The sequence below is a fragment of the Protobothrops mucrosquamatus genome, unplaced genomic scaffold (assembly GCF_001527695.2).
Source record: "Protobothrops mucrosquamatus isolate PMUCROS unplaced genomic scaffold, P.Mucros_1.0 scaffold1978, whole genome shotgun sequence".
Lineage (NCBI taxonomy): Eukaryota > Metazoa > Chordata > Lepidosauria > Squamata > Viperidae > Protobothrops > Protobothrops mucrosquamatus.
Window position 1 is genome coordinate 48241 of NW_015388094.1, and position 18022 is coordinate 66262.

Genomic DNA, 18022 nt, shown 5'->3' on the forward strand with positions numbered 1-18022 from the left:
TGACACAGTCTGTTTAATTTGTGTGGACACTTGAATGAAGAAAACATGATTTTTTTTTCATTCTGCAATTACCTGCAGGGATCCACTGAGCACAAACCAAAGAACTGCAGATCCCTATCGTTCCTGTAAGAGCTGCTCTAGTCTTTTTTTTTTTCTTAAGGACTATTTTGCATAATAAGTGTTTTTTAAATGCAAGTTTCCTTGCAGTAAGCAACCATTGCCCTGGGTGCAGAAATCTTGCCTTAATTATTATTTTTATATGGAACTTGTTCTTTTGAAAGAAGGCTTAATCCAGGTTCATCAGCTGTTCCTTACAAGCTAGGAAAATATACTTGAATTTCTGCTCGAGTTCTCTCTGTATTAATTTTAGGTGAAAATTTAGCATTTCAATAAGTATCAGTTTTAGTTTTAGTTTTTAGTTTTTCTTTACCTAAACCAGGGGTAGGCAACCTTGGCTCTTTTATGACTGGTGGACTTCAACTCCCAGAATTCCTGAGCCAGCATGCCTGGCTCAGGAATTCTGGGAGTTGAAGTCCACCAGTCATAAAAGAGCCAAGGTTGCCTACCCCTGACCTAAACCTATGTGGCAGCTCTCTATAAATTTCTACCGAAATAAACAGTAGCTGATATAGGGAAATCTGTGATGGGAGAGTTTTGCAATCAAACGTCTTGCTTAAACAGAGAGGAAAGACCCTGCCCTAGAAGCTTCTAACTTCTTTAAAGTCAAGATGGCAGTTTTATTGGAATATGCCTCCAGATAGATGGAAAAGGAGAGGAGAGACCGGAAGATTAAAATGTTTTTTTCCTATCTGGAATATTTGGGTGGGGGGGGAATTCCAGGAGACACTCTAGAACAGAGGTCCCCGATCTTTTGGGCACCAGGGACCGGTTCCGTGGAGAGAGGTTTTTCTGCAGACCGGAAGGTGTGTGGTTTTGTGTGTTGCCTGCATCTTGCAGATGGGCCTTTGCTTGTTTGTGCAGATTGGCTGCTAGCTTATTGCGGCCCGGTACTGGTCCACGGATCGGGGGTTGGGGACCCCTGCTCTAGAACCAGCAAGTCAGACTACTTCCAGAACTACTTGATACTCACCTAACAATGAAAATACCAGCTACTTGAATTGTTCCCATTGGGCATTTGGGAGGCAGGGTACCAGGGCCAGCTCACCAAGGGCTTTCATGAATCTGTCCAAGTGAATGATGCCAGGTTTCAACCTTGAGAATGGCAGGATACTTGGAAAAAAGCGAAATGTGTTTGGTTTGTGCATCTAGCATTAAGCAAAGTGGAGGTGTGAGTGGCTACATCTGGGTGCCTCAGGGATTTTATTAAGGCTGTTGGCGCCAGCAAGCAGCCAATTTTCTCCCTTCTGCTTTTTTATATGCTTGCTATACCAGATAATCTTACGTTTTCCGTCTCCAACATGTATCCAATACAGTGGAAATAGCTTTTCCTGTATGATTAGTCCAAACATAGAAAGCATTTCCAGTGATACTGCCTGCAGGGGGCTCCAGATTGGGTGAGAGTGAATATCTAATCTGCCAAATGCACATTTCTAAACAATCACTAGGAGAGACCCAGGGTTTCCACAGAATTGGGAATGGAAGAGCAAGGTTAGATGGTACAGGATGAGAATTAGCACAGGAATTGGAACCAGATTGCCTACTTTCTGAGCCATTAGATATTTAGTCTCTGTATTAAACATATCTCATTTGCATTAATATCAAATTTAAGACCCGTGGTACATGTTTGGTTCTCTGTATGATATAATTATAAGTACCCATCATACATAGGAATCATGAAGACAGCAATAATCTGGTTCCTCTGTTATGGTGAGCAATATAATTTATGAGAATGGGATGCAAAACATGGTTTCAGAACTTTTCTATGCATGAGAGTCATATTGGATGAATGTAATTTGTTAGCACAATCTTCTAAAGGTTCAATATGGTTAAAAAGGATTGTTAAAATAGATCACCTTGCAAAAGTTGGTATTTTAACTGTAATGCAATAAAATAATTTTCTACTACCAAGGACTGAAACATGTGATGAAGTCTTTGTTAGCCTCAGCTACAGATGTTGCAACAATTTAGAGTACATTCCATTGTTGCTCCTAAACTTTGGGAACTTCTCTGGCCCACACTTTTTACATTTTCATAATAGGCATCATCATAGTGTTTCAGTTTAATTGATCATGATTTTTATGTTACTTTAATTTGCTTTTAATTATGATTTTTATTAATTATGCTTCCCTCTCTTTTTGAGAGTTGAAGATCATTTGGAGGGCATCCAGGTTGGGAAAAGCGGAATTAATACGATTGTACTTTGAGTCTCTTTAATGAGTGGAAAATTTTAATTTAGTGAATATTAGCAGCTTTTCATAATTGCGACAGTTCATATTAGTATCATGTAACAAAATTTGTTGAGTATGTTATATTAAGTCAGTGTCAAATCTTACTTTTTCTGGCATGGTGAGTTGTCAGTGACATTAGGTGTGAATTCAAAGTAGACAAGGGAAGGGAGAGGAGAGCTGTGTGGAGAACAAAAATCATTTTGTGATACATGTCATAAAGATTTTAGATTCAGCAGGGAAAGTAAATGTATTCTGATTTCTTCAAAGTGAAAGTTGTGCAGGAAGCTTGTTAAATAAAGCAGATATAAAGTGTCATAATCCGCATGTCTCTGCACCAGGAAGCAGTCCTATATTGTTACTTTTTGAATACCTCCTGCTAGCTCTGTTTAAAATCCACAGATGCCTGAATTTTAAAGTAAAAACAGGCAATCATTCATGAAGTCCATCAAATACATATGTAATTTGATCTTGCATAAATAGAATTGTAGACTTGCAGTGAAAAAAAAGAAAACTGGATTTAGTTTTACCAAGAATAACACCATCTAATACATATGTAAAGAATTAGTCCTAATGGGTTCACATTGGCTTTTTTTCAAGTGTCTGCATACGTGGGTCTACAGTTCTACATAATTGTAAAATGTGTAGAACAGGAGGGACAATCTGCATCCCGAGAGCCACATATGTCCCTTAAAGACTGCTCTGATCATGATTGCTGAACCCTGGCAGCCTAGTTTCTTGCCATTTTGTGTGGGGATCAAATAGGAACTCAAAGACATTTAACACCCCCATTCCTCCTAACGCTTGATTTAGACTTGTCTGCAACTGCATGTAGCATCGACACATACCTAGGCTGAGAAGAGGGTTGATGGATAAGCGTAGGTTGCAGATGGTTGCAGACAGGTAACCATGGGCATACCTCCCAATCTCAGCTAAGCATTGTGTGGAGATGCAAGTCCTGCATGCTGATTGGTTGATTCAACTTCCTCTTGAGAGGTGGGAGGAAGGCAAGGCACATTCAAATGACATTAACATTTATAGAAGTGCTAATAAAACAGCTATGCAACCGTCTCAGAATGATAAGTATATACATGGGATAACGGAGAAGTCTAACCCGAGCTTTACTCTTTCCTTATCCCTCCCTGTTAAGGGTTGCTCATCCCTAATTTAGATATAATATACACAGACCTTACATTTTTTTTAAAAAAAATTCCTGGAGTGGGTTGCAAAAGAAAATAAAAAATATACTAAGGTGTAATTTCATATCAGTTCAAATGTATAGAATTCATCAGTATAGTAATGATTAATGCTACTCTGTAGCAAACAAATTCTCTAGCTTGAACTCAAATTCTGGTGGCTTCGTAGATATATCCAGTGGTGGGATTCAGTCAGTTTGCATCATTTCGGCAGAACCGGTAGCTAATTTTTTGTTGCCCAGGCCCAGAATGGACTTCCGGAAGCGGCACCCACACAGAGAACCGGTTGTTCACATATTTGAATCCCACCACTGGATATATCCATATAGCTTTGTTGGCAACAAGATGTAAGTGGTTTGCCATTGTCTCCTCTATGTTTTTTTTTTAATTTCTTGGTAGCCTCCAATCCAATGACTCCTCCAGTCTAACCTTGATTAGCTTTTTGAGATTAGCTAAAGTCTGATAGATGCTATTAAACCATCATGTATTGATTTAGACATGAAATAGCACAAAAAATCTCTTAAGGTTATGGCAGGGTTAATAATGAACTTTAATATTTGGATCCTGATCCAGAGAACTGCAGGATCTAAAGTTTGCATGTTTACTATAAGAGAGGCCTGAGACCAGGACTTGCTAGCAACAAATCACTGCTGCAGTGGTCACAGGAGAGTGCTGATTAGCTGTGCATGTTGGATTAAATCCTTGTATAAAATCTTATTTGTATTTGTGGAAAAGGTTAATGACAATGTATTTTGCCTGCATCATAAGCAATAAACATAGGCATGTTCAATATAAACAGGAAGAACAGTTAGGATAAATATTTATTTCTGGATAACATTTCTTGAGTCATGAAAAAACAATACTCTATTCACACGTACACTTAAAACTTTTTAATAAATTACATCCAAGAAATTAAGCAGTTTGACCAGGAAATGGGAAATTAAAAGTAAATATACTACTGCCAGTTGCATTTTACTCTCTTACTGTGATTTGAAAATGTTGGGATTGATACTCGCACAAAAACAGGCTAACTATTTTAAAAAAGAGCCCTCCAAAATACTGAACAGAAATACTGCAGAATATAATTCAGTCCATGAATTTTTAGTGTCCAGAAAGCTAAGTTGATTGTTCTGCAAATCAGCATTTTTTTAAAAAAAAATAAAAATACCAGCGGTCAGTTTCTCTTCATGGACTACTCTGCATTGCATGGCTATTAAAAGACTCACTTGGAATGTTACAAGGGATCATCCAGTACACAATGACAAAGCATTTTAATCTTATTAGAGTCATACTTTTATCTAAATTTATCCATACATTTTATTCAGTGCAGTATTTTTTTTCTTTGAATTTATCATTTGCATACAAGAATGTGAAGAATTTAGACAACACTGAGAAAATATTGGGCATCAAAAATAGCTTCAGAAGCAATGCTTTTCATTATGTAAATCTAATTTAGCCTACTTTTGGCACAAAAGCAGCTGGTGTGATACTGTGTACAAAGCACAAGGCATATGGAATTGGGTAGCCTAGACTCTTACTCCACTATCATTGAAGAAAGAGTAGCCTGTGCAGATGGATGAGGCCATTTCTCTCCCATTTCTCAGAGCAGTCACTCCCAAGCTCCTGCAGTTAAGCAGGTTGCTGTGAATCTGACACAAATGGCTCTTAAGGCTACAACTTTCTTGCAAAAGGCAAGAATACATTCTCTTCTAGCTGACGATAGGAGAGAACATGTCTATGGCAAGGCCTTGGCTCCTTAATCTTGGTTCTCCATCCACAACATGGAATTAACACCACATACTCCCCACTTGAACAGGCGGAGAAAATCTGAAGCTGGTGGATGCATTTGACTACAATCGTAGCAGATGTTTTATACCAGGGGTAAGGAACTATGGTCCCTTTATGACTTGTAGACTTCAACTCCCATAATTCCTGAACCAGCCATGCTCAGGAATTCTGGGAGTTGAAGTCCACAAGTCATAAAGGGCCTGTAGTTCCTCACCCCTGTTCTACAGGAAAGACCAGAATCTAGTTGCTGCTGGTGGTCTCCATTAGGTGGATCTAGCGGGGTGAGAGGTTCTACAGAAGAACAAAGCCTTCCACACACAAACTGTTTAAAAGGTATGCTAAAAGGTGAAGCCATTTCCAAATTGTAAAAAGAACCGTGCCTTTTTTTCTGTCCTGGAAAATCCCTATTCTTTGGTCCTATGTTCCTGTCAACATGTACTGTATTTACTTTGAAATTCATGATCCTTTGGAGAGAAATAGGCATAAATGCTTCATCTAAAGATTCCCATTTTTTTCTTGCACAGACCTAACTTCCAGTGTATGACACCCACTCAAACATTTCAATGGAGAAATCAGTTCGACAATTGCAACCTTTCCAGGTCCCTGACTAGCAAACAAGAATCAGGGATGATTCTTATCACTGATCCTGCCCCCTTATTCTCTTCTAGCTATCCAAGCCCTGCTGCTTGCGGCTGTTACTATACCTGCCAGCAAAACTCGGCTGAGGATTCTTCCCATATTAGGGGCAACTTGGAACTTGAAAAAGCCTGAATGTTGAAATCCTATAAGTATATTTTCCTGATTCTTGAAACCACTGGTGAGCTTGTAAGATCTGGTTAATTGTTTGTTAATGTCCCCCCCCAAAAAAGTTAAAAACATATAAAAATAAATTTAAAATGTTTGATATTGCCCTTTTATTTTACTCACAATGCATTCATTCTCACAAGTGCTTGGAGCATTTTTTCCCCGCTTGGAACATTTTTTTCCCTCCAGCTGCCTTCACACAATGGAACCGTTCTCTTCAACAGATTGGCCAACCAGGCTAAATTAAAAAAAAAATCCAGTCCTGAATCCTTCTTCATGAAAATATGCAACCACAAGTTGCTTATGCAGATGCCAAACACGAGCAACCAATGGGTTTGTCTATGGGGGAGAATCGTTATGGTGAAATTGCCCTAAGGAAGTTGTGCTCAGGCAGCCTACTAAAACTAGGATGGCTTTACAGCAACCTGCGTGAGGAATGGACCCTCTTTGAAGTTGTTTTCTGGGATGAAAATATGTAATTTGGCTATTCATAAAACCCAAGACAATAATAACATTATATGGCTTCTACAGAAAGAGTGTGGATTCCAAATACATGAAACTATTAAGAAAGACTAAACATACGTTTGTGTAGAATGGAGATCTGATCAGTAAAAGCCTTGTCCCTAAATGTCAACACTTTTATTTCAGTGGGATTCTGACTTCAAAACTTAATTAGCAATGGGAAATAAATGAAATTACAATCAAATCACACCTTGGTCCCACTGGTATCAAAAAAGAAAAAAAGAAGTGCATGCTTCAATCATTAACTTAAAATCAATAGGCCTTAAAATTTTAACTATAGATGGATTGTGCCTGGAAGCATGCACTTGAGGAAAAGTGAGAAGCAATTGCCCTATTGATTACTCCGGGTCATTTTTACTGATCATTTCTGTCAAGGATTATAATCCAGAAAGTTAGAAAAAAAGTATTATTTATCTCCACAATGCAGCTGTTGGACCTACCACTGCAACATTTAGTACAGTACAGTATAAGATACAATAGTAACAGCTTGCATTCACAACAAATATTGTACGGATATTGCACATCGATGGATGTGGCTTTTTTTCCAAACAAGATGAGAGAATGTTAACTATATTCTATATATCTTTATATATTATATTGTTTTATTTTTCCAGTTATATATAAATTTAAATATTAAATATCCAGTATTAAATCAAGGAAATTGCACAAATATAGGTCTCATCCTGTAAATCACACACACACATACAATCGTACACCCACACATACAAGCCATGATTTTAAACTTGGGGGGGGGGGTAACTCATTAGAATGTTGAGTCTGAAGGATCAAAGCAATCCTAATTGAAAAATAGCTCTAAAAATGAATTTTTCTTTGTTATGTTAGGTTTCTGAAACAATTGGTCCCAAATTATACAATTCTTCCATTGTAGGAATATGGATTCAATATTTACTCAGATGAATAAAGACTATTTCCAGTTGTTTTTTGTTTTGTTTTGTTTTCTTCTAGTATGGAAAAGCTATGAAAATAAGTCACATAGGCAAAGTAGGAAAATAGGTCCAATTCTACAGAGAGTAGTTGGAATGGAAACACTGGTTCACATTTCCAAAGGGTTTCAATTGGGGAACCCCCAGCAAGGTTTCATTGGCTACCCCCATTTTCTGCATTGCTTCAGCCAGAACCGAAGAGCAGACAATGAACTGAAGCACATACTGCACGACTTACATTATACCAGTGCTACTGTGAGATGATGCACAAGATGTACAAGGGGGCAATCAAATCTGGAACATTAATGATTGCAGCACTCCTGCATTTGTCTTGCTTTTTTTAAAACAAACACACTGAAGAGCAAGTCACAGACAAGTCTCACGATCCACACCTTTCCCTGAGTCAGCTTTCTTCTCTTGTCGGCCTTCAGTGCTAGTTGGGGAAGAAGAGAGAAAGAAATAAGTTGTGCAGTTGTGTTTCCACAATGCATCACTTTGAGGACTGAGTAAATGAAGCAGCTCTCTGTTCCCCCCTCCTCCTGCCCCCATGCTATCAGCCTATGCTCTCATGCTACACTGATCAGTCTGGGACACAAGAACAGAAATGGGTCTGCTGTTTGTGGATTATGATTACAAAGAAAACGGTCAACATCACAGATAAATAAGGAAGGAGGCCACAGAGATATTTTAAAAAACTGACATACAAATCTGCATGCACAAAGACAAAAAAAAAAAGATACAGTACATTGCATGGGGACAAACAGCAATGAAAATGTCTCTTGCAAATAACAACTGACAAGGTATTTTTATTGCAGAAACAAGAGAACGTCATCCAATTTATTTGCCATATTTATTATTATTGTTGTTGGTGGGTTTTTTTATTATCATGACCATTGACAGAAAGATTGGATCGAAAGTGTCAATCCATTAATAAGTACATGTTCTCTTTCTTTTAGTAATGTTGTTTGAATGCAACATCAAGAAAAAGTCATACTGTTGGGGGGGAAATGAGAAAAAATAGATGTGCAATATTTATAACACAACATAATACGAAGTTCTACTTGAAAGTTTATTTATTCTATATTTGCACAATAAATTGTATAATTCAAGCCTACCGTTAGGATATTGAATATAGCAGCTGGAACAGTAAAGTGTACAATAGGCCAGAACACACAGTTGTAGTTGATTAGTTAGCGAGTGCTGACTCATGCATGAGGCAATCTACACTACGATTGGTTGCTGTAAGTATAAAGGGGGAGTTTCCCTTTTTTCCCCCTCCTTTTTTCTTCTCTGTGTTCTGCATACTGTTTAATTTACTTCATGATGTTCTTGTCTTCCTCACTATCTTATGTTCTTTCTTTCTGGATGATGACAAAGATTGCTGTAAGTCTGAATGTTAAATATATTTATATATATATAAGACTACAAGTTTGTGTTAGTGTCTCCAACTTCATCTGGACAGCTGCCGCACAATTCCATGACACCTACTCTATCATTTGTTTCTATAAATCAAGAAATGTATAATATCATTTTCTCGTGTTCATGCATTTATTGGTGCTCTGCTGAAAAGCATTTATTTTGCACAGCTCCTCCAGGCATAAAGATTAAATTTTGGTCCCCATCTCCTCTCATACCTTCTTTAATCAGAATTTTTTCAACACCTTCCCAGATACATTTGTTCCCCTGTTGTTTTGTCTTGGCCTTTTACTAACTTTCCTTTTGTTTTGAAGAATGTTTACAGTATTTTTCCAATAATTAATCTATCTGCAAAACTATATAATTATATCTTAACATTTCTTCAGTTAGATCATCCACTGCTGCAACTTTATCAGTTGTCAACATTCTCACAACATACAAGACTACTTTTTCCTTATTTTTTTTTCTTGGATTCTAATGCTTTTAGTATTTGTTTCAATTGCACTGTTCTGCATATTATTATCATTTGCATAGAAATCTCTAAAACGTTTATTCCAGCATTGTCTCCTTTTAGTGTAATTACAAATCTTTTTATCATTTTTAATTCCATTCATTCTGCTGGATGTCCTTTTCATTGCAGTTTCCAAAAAGTTTTCTATTTCCATCAAAGTTGGACTTCCTTTGTTTTTTTTCCTCTTTACCATCACTTGCTTTCTTTGCTACTGTTTTTCTCTCTATAGACATTGTCTAATATATTTCACTCATCCTTAGTTTTAGAGGTAATCGTTCTCTTATGTTCACTTTTTCTCATCCATGGCAACATTTCCCCCTTCAACTATTTTTATGCTACCCATTCCATACACTTCAGTAACACTGTGTAATACAATTCTGTTCACTTTGTACTAAGTATCTTCGATATCCTTTTCCTTACATCCATATTCCATTCATTTTGTTGTGATATTGATCTATCTAATATGTCCCGTGTTTAAAATATTTCATCATCATTTTATGCTTCACTAATTATCTCAAATTTCATTATAAACAATCAAATTATCTGTTTATATGTATTTTCATCCTTTTGCTGTGTGGATGCATGAATAGACTAAAGCTTAAACCACATATTCAAAACAGATCTTTTTCTATGCAGATGCTTGCAAAACAGTCATCATTCTTATTCTATTCATATTCAAATGGTGCAATATTTTTTTCTGCATTACCTTGCCTTGGCTCCAACCATCCATTTATGTCACTTAACAGAATACTTCTTCTCCCCAGCTTCCAGTTTTGCACAGTAGTGCAGCAGCCGAGGGATTGTGGGGCTCTGGACCCTACGGCCGATTTTTTTCTTGTTAGGGGACCCTAAATGGGCCTAAAGTCACCCATAGAGGTGACAAAGAAGGAGGGGAGCCCTGCCGACTGCAGAGAGATGGCAGTCGATCCGGTCGTTCAGGAAAAGCCCTCCAGAAACCAGCAGAAAAAAGACTAGCTCCACTCCAGAGTGTAGCCCAAGCTACAAGCAGCCGAAGCCAAAAAGCACTAATTTAAGTTTGATCATAAACAACGTGTTTGGAACTGGGTAAGAATATCGATTCTCTCTCTTCTACTTGATAATTGATTTCCTGGGGAAAAACAAACCAAGAAGCAAAAATCCTCCGAAAGTGAGGAGGGGGACCCTTGCCCCACTCTCCCACAGAAGAAAGCGGCGAATTAAACTTTTATGGGGGACAGAAATATATTGAAATGAAATGAATATAAGATTTAAATCTGGGTAAGTTTGAAATTGGTGGATTTTATTAAGATTTTCTTTTCAAAAGATTACTGATGAAAACAGAAGAAAGTAATTGCTTGCTTTGAAAACTGAAAAATGAACTGGTGCTGACATCTCATGGTGGATGAAGATATACAACTGAAGTTGCTCTAATACAGGAATTAGCAGAAAGCCCAGAAAAAGATAACTTGTTTTTGTGACCTTCAATGTCTTAACTAAACAGAGAACATCTGTAACAAAGAAAAGAAAACATTTTGGGCTACCTACAAGGCGAGAACTATAAACCTTAGGAAAAAAATTGACCTTCCTGGATTATAAAAACTTATTGAACTGTGACTCTAAAGCTGTTTGCAGAGAAAGGAAAACTTTGGTTTTTGGTCATCATGGAACATCAGAGATCTGCAGAAAGAACATATCAAGAAAAAAACAAATACTTTCCAGGAGGAAATGTATGCTATTTTGCAACTAATTCAAATGACAATGATTTCAAACCACGAGGAAATTAAAAACAATATAAATGAACACAACTTCAATTTAACCTTATAACCAAAAAACCTCTCAGAAAATAAAAATAAAGAGTGATCAGATAAAGCAGACAACTGAATATAAACCAGAGGAAAGAGATTTAAAGATGGAATTTATCAGATGGAATATCTAAAGATTAAACACTTGTTTGAATATGGTTAAAAAATAGGAAAATTCTGGATATAAATGTATTTTAGTTTAAGAGGGATGGGCCCAAGTAACCTAGTATTTTTTTATGATATGAGAACTATAAAAATATAGGGATGGTTTATATGAGGGAAATTTTTTAGATACTCAAGTGTAATTGATCTTGAGAAAATCTCAATTAATAAAAATGTTCTGAATAGATTTAAAAGATTAGATGATTTGATTTATTAGATGGAATACTTAAAGATTAAACATTTGTTTGAATATGGTTAAAAAGAATAGAAAATGTTTGGATATAAATGTATCTTAGCTTAAGAGGGACATGTTTCTCAAGTAGTATACTATTTCCTTTTTTCTTCTCTTTTTATTTTTTTGTTGTTTTTTTAAGATATGAGAAATGTAAAATTGTTGGGATGGCTTGTATAAGGAAAAAGCCTTAAATACTTAAGAGTAATTAACTCTGAGAAAATCTTAACTGGTAAGAATGTTTTGAACATTGCGGGGAAAACAAATCTAGATAAGAACTTTGAAAACAGGATCTATGAAGAGGTAATTAAGATGATCAATTAGAAAACAAGCTTTATATTGACATGGTTGTTAAATACTAGAAAAAAAAATATATTCAATTGTTATCTATCAAAATACTAAGAAATGTGCTAATTCAAGGTTGGTAAAAGAGAATATTATTGGAAGAAGAGAAAATCAAAGAAAGCTACTATGTGGATTATGGAATTATAGAAATTAATTGTTAGGGTTAGGATTAGATATAAACTCAGACAACACACTGTTTACCAAACCTTAAGGTGACTATGTTAAAAAAAATCAATAAAATATATTTTAAAAAAATAATACTTCTTCTCCTCCTCCATAACATCCATTGCATAATTTCCACCAAATGAGAACTCAGGTCAGTCCATTACCATCATTCCCTGGCACGTAATATGCAGCTACCACAATCCTAAACATTTATACAACTTCATAATAACCTAGATGATACCGATCCATACTTACTGATATACAGTTTATCCCTTTCATTCTTTATTAAACTATAGCTTCATTTTTGTGCCTATATTCATCAACTCCATTCTATATTCATCAACTCCATTCTCCTAGATCAGACCACCTTTATTCAATCTGTTCCATTTTATTCTTATTTTTCATTTTTTTTCTTCATATCTATTATTTTTATTTCATTACATTCATTAATGGTCTTTATCATTTGGTATTACATCGTACACAGTTAGCATTAGAAGGGCCCCTAAATATTGACTTCTACTGCCTATCATGATTTTGATCATCTGAAGCTTTCACATAATGCATTTTCGTAAGATGAGACTGTATGGATTGTTACCAATCTTTGCTGTACTTGTGCCACAAATAATGTTCCCTACTAACAGTAAGGGCAGTAATATAGAACTAGGCAGATTTTGGTCAGTATATTACTGGCACATCCAAGGCCCAGTTTCACCTTATCTAGGAATTAGATAATGTCTTGTAATCCAACATACAGTCTAACAACCAGGCCCTTCCAGAATCTAACAAGAGAAGATGGGCTATTCACAGCACTCTACTACAGAAAGAACTCCTTTGGAAAGACTTGCTGTTCTGTTATTCTTCTGTTATTCTTGGTGTACAATCCAACGTCACCATTTCCTATCAGCACAGGCTGAAGCTGAAGCTTACAGAATAACAGAATAACAGAGTTGGAAGGGAACTTGGAGGTCTCCTAGTCCAACCTCCTGTTCAAGCAGAAAACTCTATACCATTTGAGATAAATTACTGTCCAATCTCTTCAGTGTTGGAGCACCTACAATTTCTGGAGGCAAGTTGTTACACTGATTAATTGTTCCAACTGTCAGGAAATTTCTCCTAAGCTATTAAAAACCAGTATGCACCCACTTAGAATAGGAAGACATTTGAGAGCTAATTGTTGCTTAATTAGGTGCCAAGCTACCCAAGGGATCTTTAAAATGTTACCCTAACTCATATATTCAGAAGCCAGGAAAATGACAGGATGGTAGAGTAGTTTGAATCTTTCCTCCCACCTTGGCAAAGCAGGGTGATGACAGTCTCCATCAAGGATCAAAATGACACAAAAGTTAGTTAGTGTGATTCTATCTTTCATCCAAGGTGGTCTTGGACCACAGCCACCCACCCAGAGTCAGGATGGACATCTGTTGGGGATTATTTTTCAGTCTATTTTCCAGAGAGTTGCAGCAGGCCACGTTGACATTAAAGCATTGGATGGGAGATGAATATTGTTTTGGGATTATTTTATATAGAGAAGCAACCTAGAACGAAGGAGAAACTTCCTGACAGTTAGAACAATTAACCAGTGGAACAACCTGCCTCCAGAAGCAGTGAATGCTCCAACACTGGAAGTTTTTAAGGAGAGACTGGACAGCCGTTTGTCTGAAATTGTATAGGGTTTCCTGTCTGAGCAGGGGGTTGGACTAGATGACCTCCAAGATCCCTTCCATCATCATCATCATCATCATCATCATCATCATCATCATCATCATCATCATCATCATCATCATCATCATCATCATCATCATCATCATCATTATTATTATTATTATTATTATTATTATTATTATTATTATTATTATTATTATTAATGGTGGTGGTGAAGGGAGGGAATGAAAGCAGTGTGGCTCCAAGAGCTGCCTGCTTCTCTTCCCATCCTTAATTTTGGAAAAAAGAAACATGACTGCCCAAATACATTCTTCCCTTTATTTAAAAAAAAAAAAAACAGCAGTGACCATGCTGACTGCAGGAAGAGGCTGACTCTGGTCTGCAATTATGCTGTTGCAGCATCTCACCCTATGGAATGAATGAATTAATCTCAACCATGGACAGATTGTCTTGTTTATGCTGCTGAGGGAGAGGGAGACCACGGCAAAAGCAGCATGCCATTTTGGGGTGACAAAATACCAAGACCCAAGCTGACATCTTTCATTCCTGCTACTTTATTAAAGTTAAGGAATGTGGCTAAAAGCAGTATCTCCTCCAAGTTGCATGTGTTACTGTTATAGTAGAACGAAGCTGGGTGCATCTACTGTACATAGTTTTCCAAATGTGCTTTTCGTATCATTTTGAAATGTATTTTGTCCCCCCAAAATTTACACATAGTATCTTTGTAAAAATTTCAAAAGATACCAGACAGTAACGATCAAGACAAAGATTTGGGGAAAGGATCTTACCTTTGGGAAATCAGCTTCTAGAGATTAGGAAGGGGAGCTTATGGTAGGAATGTGATAATGGAACAATCAAGTAGAAAATCATGTTAATTCAGAATGAATAGTAACTGAGGGAACAGTAATTAAACAAGATTGCACTCAACTCAACACTCTACACAGAGATTATCACACAAATAAACCTGCCTTTTTTTTTCCAGAGGCCCAGCAGCCTTGGAAGATTGAAAAGGTGAGAGAGGGCCACTTAGCCCACACCCTCCATACTCTGATCTCTCAGAAGTAAACTACTTGAAGTCATCTTCCTATGAGAAGGACCCTTTTCAATTGTTACTTATATGCATATTATATTTTCATTTATAATATTTGATTCAGACAGGAAAGTCTGCCTTTTTTTAGCTCTTTTCTACCTGTCATTTCTACACTCTGGAACACAGTGTAATTTTTTTTTTAAAAAAAAAAGTGCCATTATTTGTCTCCCTTCGCTCCCCACCCTCCTGCTTTCCTCTGTGTTGTAGCCATTAGATTATAAACCTGAAGGCAGAAACTATTTGATGCTTTTTTTTTAAAAAAAAAAGTCATCTGTAAAACCCTTCCCTATCAGGTTACACCAGAAAATAGATCAATTCTGGTTGATATGAGAATCAGCTTATATCCGCAGGAATCTCTGTAGCACCCAGTGATTCAGCTCAGTTTTAAAAGAGGTGATGACAGGAGAGGCTGAGCAGACCCATCATAAGGAATAAGGCAAGAAGTTCTATGGCATTATTAGCACAAGTCTCTGATGCTAGTTTTAAGAGTTTACAAAGGCTATCAAATGCCTGCTGCTGTAGTATAATTATATTGAAAGAAACAAGCTCTTTTTGTGAGACAAGAACATCAGGAAAGAAGAAGGGACAGAATGGAGAATGCATCTGAGAAGTGTGCTAAGCCTTCTGTTGTGTAGTTTTAAAAAGAAAGAGGTCTAGCAACGAGAGATTGCTAGTATGATAATCTAGTATGATAATTTCCATATGGAGGACTCTGTCTGTGCCAAGGGATTGTACTGATCCCCAAGGTGATTCTAGTTACCTTGATGATTTACGCTAGTCCAAACAGACTAGCACGATCCATGTGAGTGGCACAGCAGCTGTATTGTCCAGAGATTTCTATGCCAGGGAGCCTACATGTGATCTTCAATATGATTGTTTCTGAAAAGATCCCTGTTGTCTATTCAGGGAGCTCCAGTGCAAATAACCACTTGGCCTCAACAGAGAGGGGAACTGGGGTGGAAATATTTGCCTGAGCTTCTTCTAGCTTATGGTATTCTGGAGGAAAGCAAGGTTAGCCAATACGATCCCTGAACAGAGGCACTTTTTCAAGGGGGCAAAGATGCATTACAATATTTTGTTAAAGGCTCCATTTCTATATTCTAGAAATTCTCTTGGAATGCTCACAGTTTTGGGGAAGAAAGGAACAAATCCCAAGTTATACATACCAAGGTCTGTAAAAATTTTACTGAAACTAACTGTGGGCAACTATTAATATCAAGAAGTTGCCAAACTAGAATTTGCAGGATCCCTTGTCACTGGCCATCTTGACTAAGGTTGCTTGAAGATGTTGGTCAGCAATGTCTGAAAGGCCACAAAGTGACCACCGCTATTTTAGAAGCTGCATGTTGGTGCAATAGCTTAGTGCGTACATATCTAGGCTGCACTTTTATAGATCTTCCTTCAGATGACTTTATATTATTCATACTTTGGGGTTTCCCCCCAAAATCAGTTGAGTGCATTCACAATCACATTATGTAAATCTAAGTAATAAATTTGCTGAGCAAAGCAAATACTTAACCCTCCACTAGCATAAATTATGAAATAATCTGTTCAGCTCAATATGCTGATTCAGTCAACCAACCCCATTTTAAAAAATGTACAAAATAAAAATATTTAAAAACCTTTTAGTAGGAAAGCTGGACTCCTTGTCCTTGGCATTTTCTGATGATATCAACAGTGTCTTCCATACAGCTGTTTTTGCCATCTCATCAGAAATATTTATTACAGATGGGTCATCTCTGGAATAAAATCGGCACGCTCAGAGTTACAATCAAACTTCTGAATGTTATCGTTTAGACGTGTTTCAAGCGAGAAGTGTGTCAATCTGTTTAAGGTATTCATTCAAATTACCTGCTGGAACTGTGTGAAACTTTAAGTGGGCAATTTATTTCGAAGGAGGTTCAGCCAAAGCACTCTTCAAGTTGAAACTTTCAATCAACTGAATTGAATTATCTGCCTTCCAATCAGTTTGGAGTGATTCAGTTGCAAACTGAAGATGTAATGGATTTCCCGACTGAGTTAAGAAAGTGCCAACAGCATTCAATGATTATTTCTCACCCTATTGGTGCCACCTTCATTCAAGCACCTATTTTCCTGGACCCATACCATTTTCCTGGTTAACATGAGGGCTCAGGAAAAGGTGGTTTCTTTCAGGAGTCACCAACAGTAATGTGTGCATACTCACATCACCTCTGAATTTCCTTTCCCACTTCAGATTTGAGTGGCTTAGGAAGAGCTACCCCTCAGTGACAAAGGATCTGTTTTTCACATGGCAAAAGCCCCAGCTAGATCCTTGGCATCTCAGAGGCTTCTGGCTGAGAGCCATGCAGAGCCACTATGGGCAATAAGGAAGTAGAAAGAGGCCAGCTCTGGAATTAAGGCAGTTTCCTTATTGGGCTAGAAATGATCCAGCCTTACCTTATATAGACCAATAGGCAGGCAGGCTCTTTTAAAGGTTTAGCTCCAAATAAGAACCAAACCAGAAATGAGTTGGGAGACATACAATCAATGTCTACTTTTTAATTTTGCACCAGTGTTATCATTATCATAATCAAAGGAGATGCAAAGATTTTCTTCTAGCAGGGAATGAAGGCTGCGGGGTTTTTTCAATAGAAATCACAGAATTTGGTTTGAATCCTGCTAGATACAGAGGGAAAATATTTTTTATAGCTTTAATTGGGGTTTAACTGGAAAAATGGGATGGGGAAAATAGTTAAATACATTCATTCTCAATCCAGTTATGAAACAATTGCATTGCATCTCTTTTGGTTCTAAAGCACCAAGAGAAGCCAAGATTCAGTTCCTCACTGACAGGGAACACAATCAGTTCTGAGTAGTTTACCTGCAGTGTCCTTCAAGTGGCAACTGGACTGTTCCTTCCTCTTCCATTGCTAACATACTTTGTTCCTCCTAAGACAAAAAAATGGAGAAGTTGACCAACAAATTATTGCTACCATATTGCAATTTTCAAATCAAATCCCTTTCCCTTAAAAAGAGCATAATTTCTTCACTTCTTTTCCATCCAAATGCTTTTTTAAAAAAAGAATGTTCTGGGAAAA

General features: G+C 37.0%; 1 protein-coding gene across 1 annotated transcript in view; it reads right to left on the reverse strand.

Moving 5' to 3' along the window:
- Window positions 1–7628: 7628 nt before the first annotated feature.
- Window positions 7629–18022, reverse strand: part of SLC4A10 (solute carrier family 4 member 10) — a 55242-nt gene continuing 44848 nt past the window's right edge. Inside the window, exons 18-20 of the mRNA XM_029285637.1 lie at window positions 17806–17873; window positions 16586–16702; window positions 7629–8032 (exon numbers count right to left, since the gene is read on the reverse strand). Of these exons, the coding sequence (XP_029141470.1) occupies window positions 7966–8032; window positions 16586–16702; window positions 17806–17873 (252 nt within the window). The 3' untranslated portion in view covers window positions 7629–7965. The remainder of the gene's footprint in view (window positions 8033–16585; window positions 16703–17805; window positions 17874–18022) is intronic.